We start from the raw sequence: 19,247 nt of genomic DNA on the forward strand, positions 1-19,247 counted from the left end.
ACAGGCGGGCGGCGGGGCAGAGCGCCGCCATGGCGGAGGCCGCCATCCTGCGGGTGCGGCACTGCGGCGCCGACATCTTCTGCCGCCGGCCGCCGCCGCGCTGCCCCGCCTGCGGCCGCCCCCTGCGCGGCGCCGGGCTGCCCGCCGCCCCCGTCCGCCTCCCCAGCCCCTTCCGCCAGGGCCACCGCCAGCCCCGCGCCTTCCTCCTCCGGCCCACCGCCGGCACCTTCCTCGGGTAGGGGCCCGCCGAGGGCGGGGGGAGCCAGCGGCTGCCCCGGCGCTGAGCCCCGGCGCTGCCCGGGGCAGGACAGGCGGCTCCCGGGGAGCCAGGCCTGCCGCCGCACGGCGCCGGCTGCGGGGCGGAGGCGCGGGGAGAAAGGCGGCGGGCACCAGGCCCTCGCGTTGCCGGAGTGGCGGCCGCAGGCCCGGCAGCACCGCTGCCCGCGGGCCTTCACCCAACCCTGCGCCGGGGAGGTGGCACCTGCCCGGCCGCTGCGCGGATGCCGATCAGAGCCCCTTCGGGAAATGAAGATGCCTTCCCCGGGTTTTCAGTGGTGCTTTGCCTCCCCATCCACAGCTTGGGTCCAGGCGGCATGAAAAGTGCCGAGTTCCCAGGAGGAGACAGTGTCAGGGCGCTCCTGACGGGAACCAGCAATGCTCGCATCCATCGCCAACACCCCTGTTTTTCTTTCAGAGGATACGACGGGAAGGCTGATCTTCATGTTGGAATAACCAACAGTAATGGTAAAAAGTACTTTGTAGTTGCCTTACAAACTAGTGCCCGTCCCCCTAAATACAAGGGTATTTAGACTGTGTGCCCAGTTTAGGTCTGCCCCCTCTGCCTACCGTGATCTGAATTGCCCGACAGTTATTTCAGAGCCACCTCTGCTGTTGCAGCAATAGCTGGTACCTGTTACAAATGCAGACTGCAACATCTCTCAAGGTCCCTTCCAACCCAAAGCATTCTATGATTCTATGATCCAAATATCCGATGCTTTGCTGTTGAAGAATGCGTACTTCCTCAGCGTGCTGCAGGTAGCAGAACCGGAGCTTAGCTGTTCACTACAAAAGAGGCTTGTGTAAAGATAAAAAAAAAAAAAAAAAAAAAATCTTGAGTCCAAGAATTTATCTTGCCTTGCAGCAGTGAGCACACAGAGCTTCAAATCAAAGCCATACACCTCTCCTCTCGTGCCTGAGGAGCTGCACAGAATGGAGTTGACAGGTGACTTCTGTTCCTGATGGAGGGAAATAAGAAGCTAGGCGGCCCACTTTTAAAAAGTTTCAGGAAATTTTGACTTAAAGACAGTTTTTGCTAATTCTAAAAATACCCCTAATTAAATTAAATTTAAAAAGTCCCCACATTAAAAAAATCACATCAGGTTCCAGAGTAGGCCCGCCCTGCAAAATCTCACTTGAGATGTTTAATATAAAAGCGGTCTTAATTTGTGGGTTTAAAAAAGAAGACTGGTTGTCCTTAAGTTGCTTTCGTTATCAAAAGGCATCTGAAATTACATTGTAAAAATAAGAACAGGTTTTTGATAAGCACTGCATTTTCTACTCTGCAGCCACAGAAGGCCACTGATGGGAAGCTAGGGTATAGCTAGTCTCAGAAAGAATGGCAGTATAGAAAACTAATAGTAGCTTTCATCACTTAAAAACAAAAAAAAGGATATGGATCTGATTGATTCTCCAGTGCCACCTGACAATCTGTTGCTCTTTGTTTTCAGGCGTGGTGTATAATTACAATGAAGAGGGCATTCACAGAGCTGAAACTGGTTGGGAACAGTGCATTAGTATCCCACTAGTACAGCCAGACATGTTTGGGCTTCTTCAGCAGTGGGATAAGCTCCTAGAGGAATTTTCTGTGGGAGATGCCTGGCTTCCTCACAGGTATGTAGTTAAAAACCTGGATGCAATAGGAGTTTTTAGTCTGGGATGACAAACTGGGCTATTCCATTTTGGATCCTGTGAGGCTTGTGGGTCATTCAGAGCCTTGCTCCTTTAGAACGCACACTTCTAACAAACCAGTCTAAACAACACTGTCAGGCTGTCTTGAAACTTAGTAGCCTTGCTAAACAGAAAAAGAGTGTTTTAAAGTCATAAGTAACAAGCTCATCTGCTGGAATGTAAAAACTCTACAATAAGACATCATTTTTGGGAAGATTTCAGCAACAAAAGAATCTTGCATGAAAAAAACAGTTCAATCAAACATTACCTTTAATTAAGAGTATGCTGCTGAGTACAGAAGTAGAAAAACCCAGGTGCAATTCTATAATTATTTCTCCTAGGTTTCAACAGTTTTAGGTGTATTTGCATTTACAGGCTGACCACACAGATGGGATTCTTGCCCAGATTATACATCCAGATGACCTCTTTGTTGTCAACGATCAGAAATGGGAAACAGGCTCATTTCCAGCTCTTCCAGCTGGTTCGTAACATTGCTTTGGATAGTTGAATACAAAAAGACTTCCACAAATTTTGAATTAAACCAGTATGTTCCAACAAGAACGTTCAGTTCTTTGTAGCTTTCCTTGAAGTTAATGCCTGATGACAGTGTTAAAAGTTACGCAGCCCAGCTAAAACATGCATTGCCACATCACCAAGCCTGCTGATGACAAAGCAGCCTGCTCTCCAAGAAAACACCAGTCCTTGAACTGTTCATCAGTAACAGTACATTCAATAAACAGCCTGTCTGAGCACAGTTCTGTGAGGCATTTAAGTTAATGAACGTAGGCTTGTATAAAAGAAAAAAAATACACCCAACAAATCAAAAGCAGGTTTTAGCAATTCTGTATGTGCTTGACTATAAAATTTCAGAGATAATGTATTATCTCCCTAGTACCAGGAGATGAAAGAATTTGACCTAGAATAGAATTTTTCAATGTCTATGGAACTTGTAAAGCCAACAGGATGTGTCTCCAGTATTTTTACAGTTCCCAGTGCCTTAACATTATTACTAAAATTAACTTGGTGTCAAAAAAAGCATTGGTAGAAGGTAGATAGATGTGTGCATCTCTTCTACAAGCTTTTCTTTGGTTTTCCTCCATTTGCCACCTCCTGACAAAGTGACCTACTTTTTCCACACACAGACCCGTGACCGCTAAACTGCTGAAAATTTAACATCTTATAAAAAGTTCAGTTAACTCCTCTGTTTATTTTTTCAGTGGACAGGAACTGCACTAAACTAATCCTGTAACTCCTTTGGGTTCAGGCCAAGCTGGATTCTAATTTTCTTGATTGCTTTTCATTTACTGGAAGGATGGTATATAACAGCAGCAAAGAACAGCAGCCACAGCCATGACTGAGAATATCTTAAATTACTGGGAGATACTGGGTTTGCTTGTCAGGATATAAAGACATGCTTCCCAAAAATGAGATGCTAACTGGAAGACACAGATGGTAATAAGAAGTGTATTACAGAAGCTTTTGCATTATAAAAACAAAAATGAAAAGTTACATGCTCTGCTAAATCGTGGAACTAACTCAGTAGAGCACTTGTGTACACATAAGTTACCCAGACATGCTGCGGCACTCTGCAGACTCAGCCCTGAGCTGGCGAACCCAACATTTTTTTCAGTGTAACTTCCAGATGTTTGGTACTGCACAGTGATGATGGCCACTCTTTGAAGTTACTCATAATTACTTTTCCTTAACAGTTATTTTGGTAAGTACACTGTAGCAAATCACTTGCTTACTAAATGGCAGCTTGTAGGTCACTTCAGATACTCTTAACAAACCAGAAGAGCTTTGAAGAAAACAGTGAGCTGTCCTGACCTGGGCTCAGGGTCACAGGGTTGCTTTGATACCCATAGTCCTCAGATCTTGCAAAAACACCTTGTAAATTCCCAGGGCTGACAGGCAAGCCTGGCAGAAGATTCCCTGTGGCAACACAGACCGTGGAGCTACTGACGGTACAAGGCAAGGAAGGAGTCACAGGGCTAGGAAGAGCAAGGGGAGCAGGTCTGTATCAAATGCAGTTACACAGGGCCAGTGGAAAAAGCAGCACTATGTGGTGAGGGAATGGAATAAATTACTGAAGTTAGTGGCCAACATGAAACATTTGGGAGAATCTGAGAAACACTCTTGACAGTGAAAGGAACAGGTAAGTGCCATATGCTCCTAGGGTAGGGTAGGGGGGAGGAAAAAAAGGCAAGAACATTTTCAATGGTTACTCCTCCTATTCAGCTAGTATTATTGTCCTTGTGCAATTGGCACAAATTATTGCCAACGGGAGTTTGACTCACATACCGTATAGCACCTGTATCAACATATTAGTGATGGAATTTACTTGATTTTAAGTAAGCTTCCAAGTTAATGCCACACTGGAAGAAGCGCACATGGTGGCACACAATATTACTGCTGCAGGAAGAAGTTTTCAAGATAACAGAGTAACACTACATGGAAGAGCAAAGGTTAACAAAGTAAAAGCCAAATAAGTATAAAAAGTAAACTCATTATTGTAAAGTCTGCAGGTTTTTTTGTTTGTTTGTTTGTTTTCAAATGCTCACAGTTTCTAGTATCCCTGGCTGGAAAGTACAACTTGCTATGAATAGAATATATTTAAGTGCCAGCATTAAAGGAAAGTGGCAATAGTTCTTGGAGAGCGTGCACTGCTTTATTTCACTCAGTAAAATATTCCTCCATGCACAGTAATTAATGGATTAGTGCTAACTTTTACTAACGAGATGTTTTTCCTAGGTATGACGAACATGACCACAACTGCTACACGTACGCACTGGCATTCATTAACAGTGTACTGACTGCACAAGGAAAACAGCAAATGAGTAAAAGTGAATTTACAGAGAAATTTGTGATCCCACAGACAAAGAAAGCTTCCAAATACATTACTCTGCATCAGGAGCTAACAGCTAATGATTTCTACATTGTACCCCTTCTTCCTGATCAAGAAAAACAGTGCTGAAAATGACAAGTAGCTGTATTAAAACATCTGCAGTCTTAAGACTCCAAATCTCATGGTTTGAGATGCATGATCTACTTAATGTATTTAAAACCACAATTAACTGTACACATTAACCTGCACATCATGGAAGCATCGGGAAACTAAACTTGTGCATTTGAATGAAATAACGTACATACAGTGTACACACTACAGAAAATTTCTGTGGGAACTATTCATATGGAAAAATGTTTTCCTATTTACATTCACTATATGCTCTGTTCTGCTGAGACACTTAATACCAGAAATTGTAACTGCTGTGTAATTAAAGGTTTTAACAAATGAACTGTGGTGACTTAAGCTGTAGCAAACCCAAATGTTTTTTTCCTGTCACATTTGTTTACTGATGAGTGAAAAAAAGGAATTTGTGCTTGCGTGCTGCTGAAATCCAAAGTCCATGACTTAATGCAGATTTACTACATGCAAAGTTATCTTCCTTTAATTACTAATAAATATAACAACAAATAAATCCAGCCTCTTTGCCAGATATAGTTCTTTTCCAATTTTTCTTTACATTTTGCACATTTATTCCTCAAAGCAAGGCAGATGCTTACTATTAGACGATAATGATTTAGTGCCTGTATCTGTTAGTATCTGTAACAAGCAACAGACCCCTCAGGATTTATCTCCGAGTTAAAACTTTAGAACTTAACAAAAAGAAATTTAACTTAAAAAAAATTAAAAAGATCCTCCAACAGCACTTTTACCTATTGTACATTACACAGAAGTGTATGCTGAGGTCAAAATTGTGCAGTCCATAATTTTGTGCAATTTCACTTTATTTACTTACATTCTACTTTAAGAAAATAATTTCAGCTTTTTTTCCTTCTACTAATTTCTGCAAAAGAAGCTGGTTTTAGTCTAGATCTAAGTCCTGTTTTCTCAAAGATGGAGAAGTAATCATAAATGATCAGGGTTTTGCCCACATCTAGTTTATACTTTTGTATACACAAACTGCATTACCCCTGCCCCCCCAATACTCTCTAGCTGCATACACCACACTTTACACACTTCCCCCCCTCCATGTTCTTCCACTTCTTGCTGAATTCTAAATTATAGCTCCTTTAAAAGCATATTCAAAAACCACAACACAATAGAGATGACCAGCTTGAAATGCGCAATTCGGCTGCTGCTAGAGACCTCCTATCCACCCGCTCCTAGTGAAGTCAGAATTCTTCAGCTAGGATTTGGCTTACAAAAAGTAGTTATGGTATGCTATTTCTGAGTGAATCAGAGTCCGTACTTCATTTAAGTACTGTATTTTAATTGGCAAAATATAAGTACAATGGCAAGTATCAGTGCTATGGTACAACCATCTAATGTAAGTTATTTGATACAACAGTACTGAAACATGAAGCACTGTCATCTGCAGCTAGACATAAAACACTTTGCCACGTACAGTCAACACGTACCTACCTGTTCAGCTTGAAAAAGCTATTATACAATTAACATTTTCATTTTACATCTTTCCAGTAGAAGTCATATTAAATGAAAGCAAAGACTAGCAGATCTTCCACTTTGAGTTGTACAGTTTCCTGCATTCATGACATGGCTTTACAATCTAAACTGCCTAAGTAAACAAGATTGTGGTTTTGTGTTTGGTGGGAGCAGTCTGAGTTGACAGAATTTTTACCAGCCCTGGAAAATTTCCTGCGACCAGGAGGCAAACCTCCTTTTATAGCGAATGAAAACAGCACAAAGAAAATCCCAAACAGTGTCATGATCACCAGCTATAATGCATCCTTTACTGCTACACCAAATGTGTTCTCTCACAACCACGGCAGGGCGGGGCGGGCGATCTTAACAGCATGGTGAAGCAAAGCAGCTTACTGTTCACAGACTAAGATGGAATTCAAATGCCTGAATCTAAAGCAGCAATACTTAAAATGCAGTGTAGTTGATACTTAAACTTCCTGGCTCTACTTGAAAGACAGCTGAATACCTGCTGGGTGGGTTTGTTTTCCAAATGTGGCTTAACAATAGTAAACATATTTAACAACCTGCAATCTAGATGATTAGATCTTACAAAAAAGGTAGAAAATAGCAGGCACCTAGTGTAGCAAGGCAGAACTGCTCAGCACATTCCCATACCTCACTCTACACAAAATGCAGTGGTGTCTCCCAGTCTCTTTTACAACATATGATAGGCCAGGGCAAAGAGAGCTACAAGTGCACTATTAAAAAAAAGTGTATAGACTGTTGTAGTTGCTGGATAAAGGAGAAAAAAGCAGTGATGAAACTGAGACGTACACTTGCCAAGCTAGAGAGACTGACTTCCTCTTACTAGCTCAGCAAATCTTCATTATTTTCAGCACAGTAACCTGTCCTCAAGAAAAGTAAAGGGCATCAGCTTGTGGTCAGGGCTTCTTGCTGTCATGGGGCAAGATTAGGCTCTTACTTTCAAGAAGGAATCTTATGCTGCAAATCCCAAGGGAAGACAAACATCTTACCCAAATGGGGAAAGGTACCTAACACGTAACTTCGCTGCTGGGTGCTTAGACCCCAGAATTAATTTAAATCCTTGCACATTCTGGGAAGAGTTCCTCAATTCTGAGCAGCACTTGTGAAAATAAACCACCAAGTTCCAGGGTCTAGGCACCTAATAGCAACGTGCTACAATGCTCAATTTTGCAACAGCCAAACCTCTCCCCAAATCTAAGTTTGTGCAACTTCATCAAGGCTATGATGAACCTGACTTGGTTTTGGTTGAAGAAGAATGGTACCACAAGTATCCCAAAAGTTTATTTGGCTCACTGTAATTACTGCTGTTTTAACTAGTTAAAAAACAGCATTAAACTTGAGGACTATCAAGTTTAAGTCCTCATTTCTGAAAAAATGTATGACCCCGTGATGAGCCACAAAACAAAGTTAGCCTTACAATTCCCAAGTTCAACTCTGAAGAATATGTGAGGTATTCCCAGAAAACTGTTTGATCCCTCATTGCTTAGGCTTTCAGGAAGACATTCAGGTTTTGGACTTCAGTGGTTTTGCAGGCTGTAGTGCCTATTCAGCACGAATGCCTGGATCTGTCATAATATTAAAAATACCATTACTAATCACTGCAGTCTAGCCACCATTCAAACATACATGTTTGTAAGTTTTAAGGAAACAAACAAGTATTTTGAGTTGGGACACAGCTTTAATTTTTTCCTCTTCATATGCATTATTACAGTTCAGTGTTGTTTTTCTCTCTCCAGTAAAGAGGATATACCATATTTTAAATAGCATTTATACATACCAACTGAATATGGTAATAGAAACTGTTCTGAGGCAATGATTCATCATGAGAAGATCAGGAAAAAACAGCAAGAAGTGGTTTAAAAAAAAAAAAGACAAAAGAAAAAGAGTTTTTCCTATACAGTCAGTCAAAGTTCATCTTGCTCACTGCGTTCACGGGAAGAAACCCAACGAGTTACAATCAGCTCCTGAAATAAAAACCAGCAATTATTATGGGGGGTGGGGGGGAAGCTACAGATAATCAGTGAGGGATGGGGATTAAGCCTTTAGCAAATTGACGTACATTATGTGACCACTGAGAAATTTTAGTAGGTTACTACATTTGTTCCTGAAGTGAGCTGGTCTCTGACACATTTTTCTCCCTTAATTTTTAAACATACATTAACTTACAGTGTCCACAGGTATCCCCGTTTTCCCATGCAAACGCTTACATTCACAGTAGCAGCAACATTAAAATTTAGATCAGAAGATCTTCAGTCTTTAAAGAGCCTGCAATGCACTTCTCATGCCTTGGGGCACAAAGAAATCTAGTTATTTTATCGCAGCTATGCGTGCAAAAACAAAGCACGCTAAAGAGCAAGCAACAGTTCAAGGAGGCTCTTACAGTTAGCTGTCCAGCTGCCCCAAGGCAAAGCTACACAAGCAAAGGAGAGAAGTAATTACTCACCTGAACCTTAATTCTTTTCATACATTCTGGTGTCAACATCTCTCTCTCAGTCATGTCAGACGGTCTAATCAAATAGCATAACATAAGTTCCTGTTGGTAAACAGAAAACATGAATACATGAATTTCAACTGACTTCTTTCTATACAAGTTTTTGGTAAGTTAGAAATGCAGATACCAAGTTTTCTACAAGATGTCTTCTGCAAAACAAGTTGGGGAGAGCTGTATAATATGCATATCATTTTCCTTATCAAAGCATAATACTGCTACAAGATAAGCTAGAACTATAACAACACCTGAGCAGCATGACTGTGAGTATGGAAGCACTATGTATGAGGCTCTATCACAGAGAAAATCTTTTGGAAACTTTCAGTTTCACTGTCCAAAAGAAAATCATGGTAGATGGAGAGGGCTTTAAAAAAAAACAAGTGGCACACAGAAAAGAAATGTACTTCGGGTCTTTCTTCTATTCTTCACGCAACTTTTAACATTCCTACAGGTGACAGAACTTTAGTAAGCTTCTTCCAGAACTCATCTGGATATTGACAAAGGAAACTCTTGTTTGCCTACTGGCAACTCAACACGTTCTTCAGCTGACTAGAAACAGGATTCTCTTTCCAGTCTCACTCCAACTCCCTGTTCTTTGGAACTAAGCTGTATATTTATCATTTTAAAGCTATTTTAAAACTAGCTATTTTTAAACTCACACTTACCTTAGAAGCATTGACAGTTGTTCTGTTCAACCCAGACAAGGATTTCCAGCTGAGTGGTCTGCGAAGAGAACCTTCAAAATTATCATCAACTAATTCAGCAATGACAGAGTAACTGGAAAACAAAGCAGACAGGACAACACACAGAAATAAAGTTACCATTTTAGGAAGATCATGAAACTTAAGAATTAGAGCCTAAAAGCTGGTGTTAAGCAATACGCCAGCATGCAGTAAGCAAGTTGTGAAACCTGTCTCTTTCTACTAGGAAAAGAGGAGAAAAGATGAAGTTGTGAATATGCTTACTGACAGCTTCCCTCCCCACCCTTCTGCTGATGTTTGTAGCATTCTCTTATGAATGCAAATCTGACATTTATAATCAATTTATTACCTAGGAGTTCAACCTGACTAGCTAATGAATAAAGATAATTATCATCCCTTAAACGATTTTTCTCCCAAATTACATAAACTATCCATACCATATATTTTTAAGTCAGTATTATTAAATCAAATTACTTTCTTGAGTGCATTCATCATATAAGTGCTAAATATGCTCACTGCAACCTTTAATTTTTAACGTCTTACTACCATTATATGAATTCAATGAAACTGTGTTATTTAGTACCTCTGCTAAAAGGACTTTTGCTTTCCCAGTATGAATGCATCTGGCAAAGTGTTTTGAGTGAAGAATAAGTGCTTAACCAGTGAAGACACTAAATTTGTGTGGGAGAAGTTTACTAATTTGAAAATAAGAAATTAGACAGAAACATGAGCTTCAAACCTTGCATGATAGAAGGGGGGGCCTTTTTGATACAGCACTGAAACGAAAGAGAAACACCTTAGTTAGATAATCACAGAGTTTCCTTCTGAGTTTAATATCTGGGTCCATAAATATTTTCAAATGTTTTGTAAGGTTTAATTACACAAGACGGAACTTCAACACACTTGAATTCTGCTCAGAATTAAGTTGTCCAGCAAATGGAGAGAGAGAGGGAAGAGACAAAAAAAACATGGGAGCAGCAGGGTGACTCAGGGCAGTGGAGTGGCAGGTAAAAGTTAAAGTAGAAGAGCCAAAGGACAGTTGGCAATTGCCATGGGAAGAAGTTTGAGATGGAATTTTTCTGTAACAGACTCATGCTTTTAACACTGTATTCACAACAGAATTTGAGCCACTGGAGTACAAGTAAAAGATCACAATAAGCCATTGAGTTTCTGTTCCAAGCAAGCATTTTCCACAACTTTTAGGAGAGGCACAGGGCACAAGTTCTTACATACTGCCCACCAGACCCACTAAAAGTTCCTTCTCTATCCAAGGGTACACAAGGCTCATTACAGCTGTGAGCTAAATGGTTACATGTCCTGTCTTCCCTTTGTCATGAGCTTCTAAGAGGGGACTTTCTTTAACTAGTGCAGGTTTTCGTATACAGCTGGCTAGCACAGACCCTGTCAGGAAAAGGATGAGCAGGACTTCATTCCAGTGACAACCATGATTTGCAAATTATCCATTATAAGCAACTGTAGTAATACCAACTCTAAGAAGGTACTGCCAAAGAACAAGAAGCTAGAGGAGCTCAGGACTAAGGCAGAACTCCCACTAGCCTTAAACTAATCCACTTCCTTTGTCTGGCACAAATCCAAAGGTAGTGATGCTAAACAGCAAATTCAGGCCAGAATACAAATGAATGGTGAACAAACTGGTATCAATTTCACATATACATCAGGTGATCAATATCAAAACCCCACCTTCAGCCCAGGGTACTAAGAACACTGATGATGAATTCAGCCAAACCTATGTACTGATCTAAAGGACTAGGCTCAGCACAACCTCAACATACTCAAATTCACAAACCCCAAAACAGTAAAACTGCTTCAGCAGTATTGAAACACCTGCTGGTTTGCATGCATACATTAAGAAATATCTCCCTTCATGCACATTTTCCTGTAATGACAGGCATTACTGTATTGTTTATGTTGACGTGAGCTGAATGTAGTTCTTGAATTACTTAGCAAGGGATTATGGACGCTACTAATTATTTCTGTAAGATTAAAAACCCTACTGTTAACAAACAAGCAAGTCCCTGCTCCTTCCTCTCCCCCAAAAAAACCCCACCATACAGAGAAACAGTCTTAGCAGTTCAGCAGAAGTCCAGCTTCCATTAAACAGGATGAATAATGAGATGCATCGACTTTGAGGTGAATTGGGATCTAGATGCAAACCTGCTTTTCCAGAGACTGTCCTGTTAATATTGCAGAAGATGTGTTTAGAAGGGGATAGAGAAACTTGGGAATTTCAGTGCAATCCTGTATTATTAAACTCACGAAGCAAAACAACAGGCCTTTCAAGCTATCTCTTCAGCTACTGGATATATGATGTTATCTTCCACTCACATCCTAACTTTATTGCTAACCCACAGTCTAGCCAAAAATGTCTTTTGCCAACTGCAAGTAGCAAAGCCTGCTCCAGTCATGCAGCTCCTCATTGTTGAATTAATCTTTGGCACTGGAGTCTTGCACTGCCTGTAGAGAAGTCACTTGAAAATGTCCCATTTTTTAAGCAAGTTACTCACAGAGATCAGTTCCATACTTCAGACCAACTTTGGGGACCCAACCCCTACTGCGGAAGTAGTGATACGCCATGTAGGTAGTTTTAAAATTGGGCTTCACTTCGCTGAAAACTTCCCATAGCTTCAAAATAGTTAAGGGCTCCTACAAATCACAAACAACGGCATTAATGTGACTATATTAATATTAAGCAGATATAATACTGCGTGTAGTAGAGTGTAACAGCCAAATATCAAATATCACAGTCTACTACAAAGAGCATGAACTTCAGGCAATAAAATGTGGAATCCCTAAATACAAGACAGAAACCTCTTGCTCCATTTAGTGATTCTTTTTTTTAAGAATTTCACAGTCAGTCCCATAATGCCCTTGTTTAATGGAGAATCCGATAAATCTTAAACTAGAACCATAGGTTTCAATTATTTTGTCATTACATTAACAGTAGCTTGATACACTTATAGATAAATGCTTAAAACTCCAAGGAATTTTCCTGTTTCAGGAAAGAGAGACTACTCACCATATTATTCCTCCCATACTTGCTTTCCCCATATTTCCTGCCTGAGTTACAACAAAAAACTTTCTCTACAGAAAGACTGTGCTTAACTGTGTTTGCCTTGGTAAACATAAAACTTTCAGACTAGTATTTCATAAACAGAAATATCATTACTTATAAGAAAAACTCCCTAATTACTCTGGTATTTCCTCCTTCAGAATTAACAGCATAAAATACTGCCATAGTAGGTAAAAAATTCAGCCCAAAACATATCCAGACTAATGGTATCCCCAGTAATCCAAAATTAATACAATCTCTTACCTCACCATAATAAATACTTAAACATCCCAGAGCATACACCAAGAAAAAAGCCTGAAAAAATAAACAGAATAAGTTTAATGGATAGCTAAACTCTTCCTGTAGTTTATATTCCATGCAAGAACAAAGGTTCAAATTAATTTTATAGAAGAATCCTAATGTCATCAAGACAAACAAGTTGCCAGAAAGTTTCCTTTGAGATTTGTCTTCATGACCTTTACATTTCAAGAGACACAGCACTACAAAAAAATCTATGCATGTGCTGTAGACTCCTGAAGGCATGGTGTTAAAACTAACACACGCAAACACATTTAGAAGCAGCACAATCAAAGCAGGATTTATATAAATGTTATATTCCTGGTATTTCTATACTTAAGTCCTACCACTGACCTCTTTTGTCACTGGGATTATTCATCTAAAGCGAATGGGATTGGACCCTATGTATATTTTTTTTAACCATCTCGTGTAATTATCACAGGTTATCAAAAATAAGTTTAGTGACTAAGGCAATCCACATACTTAAGAGACACAGGAGAACCCTGTACTTTAGAAACAGGTATTAAATTACATTGTAACATAGATTAACATTTACTTTTCAGATTAAAAGTAAAACAACTTGTACTGTACTTGAAACATACCTCTTCCAAGCTGAGTTGTAAATATTCAAAAATCCTAAATGGATTTCGTCTGCATACTAGTTTTTCCTTCTTGACAAGCTACAAGAAAAATTTACTGTATTACTAAAACTTTAAACTAGAAAAAATACTGAATTCTGAAAATAGCACTGATATAATTTTTCTAAAAGATTAGGATACTCTTTATCCTTACATTTTCTTGCGCATGAGCAGAGCCACCTTCAGGACATAAGCTACCTTCTTCTTCCTCTTGCACCAATACATATTCTGGGGCACATTCTTTTGACTTGATCATCTCAGAAGATCTTTGCTCAGTGCTCTCCTTAGTCTTGCAGCTGCAATGCACAAGAAAACCATGCTTCTGGCAAGACACTTCAGCTATCTCTTTCAAGTCACCTTGTTCCTGTTCTTTAGAGCCACATATGGCCACAGGATCAAACGCTGGATCTCCTTCCAAACAGGCTTTCTTGTAGCCTTCATTCTGATTCTCAGGACTTAGGGCTACTACATTTCCAGTATCTGTAGATGATTCTCTGGAAAGTTTGGTATTTTCTGTATTTGGGCCCATTCTGTTGCAACTATTACCAGTTTGTTCAGCTCCCTCCTCTTCCAAAAATGGCAGCTCAATTGGCTTAGTGTAATTTTCAAGAATTTTGGTAACCGAGCAGTCATCAAATCCTTGCTCTTGCAAAATACTTTTAGCCCACTGAAGATGACATTGGTACCTAGTAAACAAGTAAAATAAATGAGAAGTTCTAGGGCATTACATCTTTTAATTAACATCTTAAAAACAAGCATCTTAAAAAAAAAAAAAAAAGACGATTCAGCACAGTTCACAAAACAAATCTGAACACACACCCCAATAACTGCTATGCAAAATACATGCACAATGTAATAGGACTCCAGTCTTCAGGAAGCTGCAGACATTACCGAACATCAAGAGTCTGCTAACCTTCTTTGGCTTTGTTTTGCCTTTTAAATTTCTGCGGCAACAAACACTGTTACCAAACATTGCACAAGAACCACACAAGAACCCTGAATTCCCTGCAAAAACATCTTGGTATCGGAGCTTGCATGATAAAAACATGCAACAGGACTTTGCATATAGATCTCTCACATACTTCATCTATTATACAGCTAACTGCTGAGAACAGTATCTTCAAACTCTGTTTTAACTACCTTTGAAACAGCAATGACATAGCAAAAACACCAGCATAAAAATCTTAACCAGAAACTACCTTCAGTTTTAAACAAAACCCTCACATCCCTGAGAAATAACAATAATCCTATCAGTGAGATAGTAGCTGAAAGCTGTAAATGTTTCTAATATTTTTCAACTATGATAGAGTTTTTAGTGCCCCTTTAATTATTTCTCCTTGGAAGAGAACATTGATATCCAGTTAAAGACATTAATCTTCATTCTGTGAAAGTTACAGGTAGCTGAGTGCAGCTGTCCTTATTCAAACCTGGACAACTCTAGTACAATATTCTCTATTTCCCCAAACAAAATGCTAACACAGCAATTACAGACCAGGTAATGAAGAACTGCAAAGACAATTAAATGCAAACTGCATGTGTCAACACAAAATATAAGTCCCTCTGAAGTCTCATAATAAAGCTATATAATTCAGTGTTGTACTTTTTGTTATAAAAAAAATAGACTCCTCTTTGTCCTCTGATTTAATTACCATATAATTTGCACTTACAGATCTACTGAGACAGATCATGATGCACTTTCTGCACCAATGCAGTGACACTTTCATTGATGCTCAGCTGTATTTGCTGACACATAAAGCAGTCACAAACTAATTAAGAATGACAAGTGGTTTTGCAAGCAATAACAACTGTAGTAGCAGTAGTAGTAATATTGCTCCTGTTTGTCTTACCTAAAGTTGAGGACTGAAGGAGCATAACTTTTACATTTAGATAAAGCAAAAGTTTTAGAGGTACCATAAACTTAAAGCAAACAGAGTAACTAACCTGCACACTCTTAACAGTTAGTTCATACACTATTTAAGCGGAACAAAATAAGTATGTGGTCCAGCACTCTGTTTTGCTAAATGTACAAACTAGCAGTGTTAATAGAGAGTTAAAAAAAAAAAAAAAGTAAAACATTTATGTATTATAGAAGTTCAAGAGGTGCTTCAGCCCACACTATAATAATTCAATAAGGAAATGGGAGTTACTTTAAATAGCCTGCCCTAGAAACTTCTTTTTCCTCCTCAGATGAGGAACAAGTTTATTATGCTTTATATTGTTATGAATTAATTACACATACTACTATGCATGCACTCAATCTTGGCTTCTATTAAGCAATTAATACCTGCAAGCTGAGACCAAAAACCATGCTGAATATCACCTACTCTATTTCTAGTTTTTCTACTGTGATTTATAAATGAAATAAAAATAAATAGAAGCAAGTCATCATCATCATCTATACAGCAAACAATCTGAAAAATAGTAAATAAAATGTTTCCTAAAAACAACAAGAACAAATTAATGTAAATTAACTTACTTTTTAGATGCAATTATAGGCATGTTTATGTTAGCACCTGTATAAAGAAAAATCATAAATTGTTTCATCAATATAAAAATGTTTTCATGTGATTTTGATCACTGAGGTAATTACAGCCTAGTAGTTACCCCCATTTTTAATCCTCTATGCCATTTTGGTCCCACTTGTATTCAAGAAGGGCACAACAGAACTAGAAAAGGTACAGAGGTAACAGCCTGCACAAGAGGAACTGCTAAATACATTATTTTTCTCCAGCCCATAAAAAGACAATTATGGAGGGATATGATAAAACCCAGTGATGTCTATTGAGACTTAACTGTCATGGAAAAGATGAATAAAGAATGACAGTTGTTCTATAAACAACCAAGAGCAGACTACATGCAACTGGCTATAAGCAGATTAAAAATTTCACATATCCTTGCCTAATGATTTCATGGACACTAAAACCTACAGATTATAACCAAGAAAAACTGGATAGTTATACAAAGAAAAGTCCAAGGACGATACCTTTACTTACAGACTTCCTAAGCAACAAATCAGTGAAGGCTAGAAGAAAGCACTAAGGAGCTATCGACATTACGTTTCCTGTTCTTGTATTTTCCTAGGCATCTTGTACATCATGAGGTATGGGGAGAGAGGGATCCATGATCTGACCCAGTAGAGAGATTATTTTTCTGTGTGTAATTTATAAACATATATCTTCAATGAGCGAAGAAAAGTGAAAAGTACTATTAGAATAGTGATGGAAGTACGAATGGGCACCGTTTACCTTGCCACTTAGTAACCAGTAAAGGATCTGAAATGCTGTACACTGGTCGACTTCTTGAAAGGATACCTTTTCCAAAATAGCCCTTCACAGAAAAGGAAAAAATCCTTATTATGTCATGACACAAAAATTACCTTCTTTCCAAATTACAAAAGGTTGACTGCCAAGATCAGCTGAAAAAAATAAACTGAAACTGTGCAGCATTTAAGCTTTGCCTAAAGCTTGCTGCTTAGCTTCTGATAGCTAGATCAATGTTAAACACCTGCACTCAAAGATTTAACCAGTGGAGGGTGTTTGGTCTTTTTCCTCAATTCTAAATATTTGTCAGTTGACATCTGCAAGTAGACTTTTGAAAGCAGATACAGAAGAAAACACCTATGCATCAACTCTGCCACAATGCATAACAGAAAACAAAGAGATGGATAAAGCTACTGCACAAGAATGGTGGTGAAATGGTACCCAGACATAAAAGGCTTAACGTAGCTGATTTTACTCTGGAAATCACTCAAGTTAAAAGAATTATAAAAGCATTTATAAAACATTAATATTCCAACTTCCTGAGCTTTAAAAACAAGAAAATGCTTTTGCAAAGTTGCATAAAATGTTGAAAGGAGAAATAAACATAACAAACATGAAGTCTTTGTAGCTGTTTTTTAGCTCACAATGTCACTTCATTCCAAAATTTATTTGCTGGGATAAGAACAACATACTTTTCACATTTGATACAGAATATACGTTTTGTGCTGATTTCAGGAGAGGAGAGAGATATGGAGGATTACTGGAAGCTGAAGGGGAAGGAAAGCATAAAGGCAGGCAGATTTTAACAAGTATTATGCTTGACCTACATTTAAAACACTAAAAATACTGTGCAAACAGGCTACAGCACCTTGTTATAAAGCTGTTCAATATCTTCAGGGTTCCTCACAATAACATTGTTGTTAATGATTTCAGCCTGGCATATTCTGAAATCCTTGCCACCTACATCCACAGGAAAGGGAGACTCATATGACTCAAAAACTCTTCTTTTCCTTCTTGGGGGATGAAAAACCGCTTCTGCCATTTCCTAATATTAACGTTTCCTTCTGAAAAGTGGAAACAAAACATGCCATGTTCAGGAGTTAAAATTCACCCATTTTTATAGGTTTCAGAAATATGCCCTTCCCAACAGCAAATTAGCAATAAATCCTGCAGTGCAATCCAAGCTGAACTCTGTAACTGGCATGCCAGACAAACATAAGCAGTGACTTGCTAGTGTTATCTGTTAAATCTTTTCTCTCGGGCATTGCAGTATCCCCTGAAGACCAGGTAGGGATAGTTCTCAGCCAAGAGTTTCTAAAGCAAAATTAAGATGAAAGGCGAGTACATAAACTGCTGAAAACATTTCAAGAATCAAACAGACGAATGAGTAGAATGGCAGAAACCACAGCACACAAGTGCCTAAATATAGCCCGTTTTGAATAATTACGGGAATAAATTTTGAAGAAAGAGCAGTGGCTTGGCAGGTCTGCCGTCTTTAAACAGGGAAGCCCTTTCAGGAGGGAAGGCGGACAGAGCACGAGGCTCTCTGGGAGCCCAGGGGACGGGTAACCTTCGCCGTCAGACACAACCGTGACGGCACGTCGTGGCCGCAGCGTCATCGCTACAGCCCTGCCGCGGACCGGCGACCAGCAGCGGGGATAAGCCCTGCGGATGTCCAGGCGCAGGAAGGGCCCTAGCGCAGGGCCGGGCCTGTCCCCGGCAGGACAGTCGAAACCCACAAGCTCCGCCCGCTCACCCGCCGGCACCCCGGCAGCCGCGGAAGGAGGCCCGCCGCCGGGGCCGGGGCCGGGGCCGGGGCAGCACCCACGCAGCACCCAACCCGCCCCGGCAGCCCCGCCCGGCGCGGGGTGAGGGGGAGCCGGGCCTGGAGCGGGGCACCCCGGCCCGGCACCGCGGCTACCGACCGACCGACCGACCAGCCTGCCAGCCGCAGGCCGCGCGCCGCCCGTCGCCATAGTAACCGCACGCCCCACGCACCCGTCACCGCCGCACGAGGAGGCCGCGCGCTGGCGGGCGCCGGCAGGCAGCGCCACGAGGCCCCGCCCCGCGGGCGGCCGCGCGTGCGCACGGAAGCGGCGCGCGGGGGCGTCTCGCGGGTGGCCCCGCCCCGCTGGCGGCGGCGGGAGGGCGGTGCGCGGCCGGGAACGGGGTGGGGGGGTCAGTCCGTCGCGCTTCCTCGTCGCCGTGAGGGTCCTGCCCCGCGGGCCGCGGCGGCGGCGGCGGCGGTGGAGGCGGAGGCGGAGGCGGCGGCGGCTGGCTCTGGTGTAGCTCGCTTTCAGGTGTGGCAGGACGCGGCGGCCTAGCCCCGAGGCGTGAGCGGAGGCAGGCGGGCGGTGCGTGGGGAGGTGGGCCGG

General features: G+C 40.9%; 2 protein-coding genes across 2 annotated transcripts; one reads left to right on the forward strand and one right to left on the reverse strand.

Annotated features, from left to right (window-relative positions):
* The first annotated feature begins 29 nt into the window (after window positions 1–29).
* On the forward strand, window positions 30–5,388 carry MKRN2OS (MKRN2 opposite strand). Its single transcript, XM_075713972.1, has 4 exons — window positions 30–235; window positions 695–744; window positions 1,728–1,890; window positions 4,699–5,388. Exons 1-4 carry the CDS (start codon window positions 30–32, stop codon window positions 4,919–4,921), a joined length of 642 nt encoding a protein of 213 aa, XP_075570087.1. The 3' UTR covers window positions 4,922–5,388.
* Window positions 5,389–8,097: 2,709 nt separating this feature from the next.
* On the reverse strand, window positions 8,098–17,914 carry TSEN2 (tRNA splicing endonuclease subunit 2). Its single transcript, XM_009484133.2, has 11 exons — window positions 17,741–17,914; window positions 16,858–16,939; window positions 16,089–16,125; window positions 13,767–14,298; window positions 13,577–13,654; window positions 12,942–12,992; window positions 12,133–12,271; window positions 10,347–10,383; window positions 9,572–9,683; window positions 8,862–8,951; window positions 8,098–8,382 (listed from the first exon to the last, which is right to left on the reverse strand). The coding sequence occupies exons 1-11, from the start codon at window positions 17,912–17,914 to the stop codon at window positions 8,323–8,325; spliced, it is 1,392 nt and encodes a 463-aa protein (XP_009482408.1). The 3' UTR covers window positions 8,098–8,322.
* Between the last annotated feature and the right edge of the window lie 1,333 nt (window positions 17,915–19,247).

This window comes from Pelecanus crispus, chromosome 7, assembly GCF_030463565.1.
Source record: "Pelecanus crispus isolate bPelCri1 chromosome 7, bPelCri1.pri, whole genome shotgun sequence".
NCBI classification, from domain to species: domain Eukaryota; kingdom Metazoa; phylum Chordata; class Aves; order Pelecaniformes; family Pelecanidae; genus Pelecanus; species Pelecanus crispus.

Bases quoted from the DNA above. Each gene is read 5' to 3' on its own strand.
- MKRN2OS (XM_075713972.1), top strand. From the start codon at position 30: ATGGCGGAGGCCGCCATCCTGCGGGTGCGGCACTGCGGCGCCGACATC. The intron at 236-694 runs GTAGGGGCCCGC...TTTTTCTTTCAG, and splicing joins ACCGCCGGCACCTTCCTCGG to AGGATACGACGGGAAGGCTG. The intron at 1,891-4,698 runs GTATGTAGTTAA...TGTTTTTCCTAG, and splicing joins GATGCCTGGCTTCCTCACAG to GTATGACGAACATGACCACA.
- TSEN2 (XM_009484133.2), bottom strand. From the start codon at position 17,914: ATGGCAGAAGCGGTTTTTCATCCCCCAAGAAGGAAAAGAAGAGTTTTT. The intron at 9,684-10,346 runs GTTTGAAGCTCA...TTTGTTTTCCAG, and splicing joins CCCCCCTTCTATCATGCAAG to TTACTCTGTCATTGCTGAAT. The intron at 8,383-8,861 runs GTGAGTAATTAC...TTTTTATTTCAG, and splicing joins TGAAAAGAATTAAGGTTCAG to GAGCTGATTGTAACTCGTTG.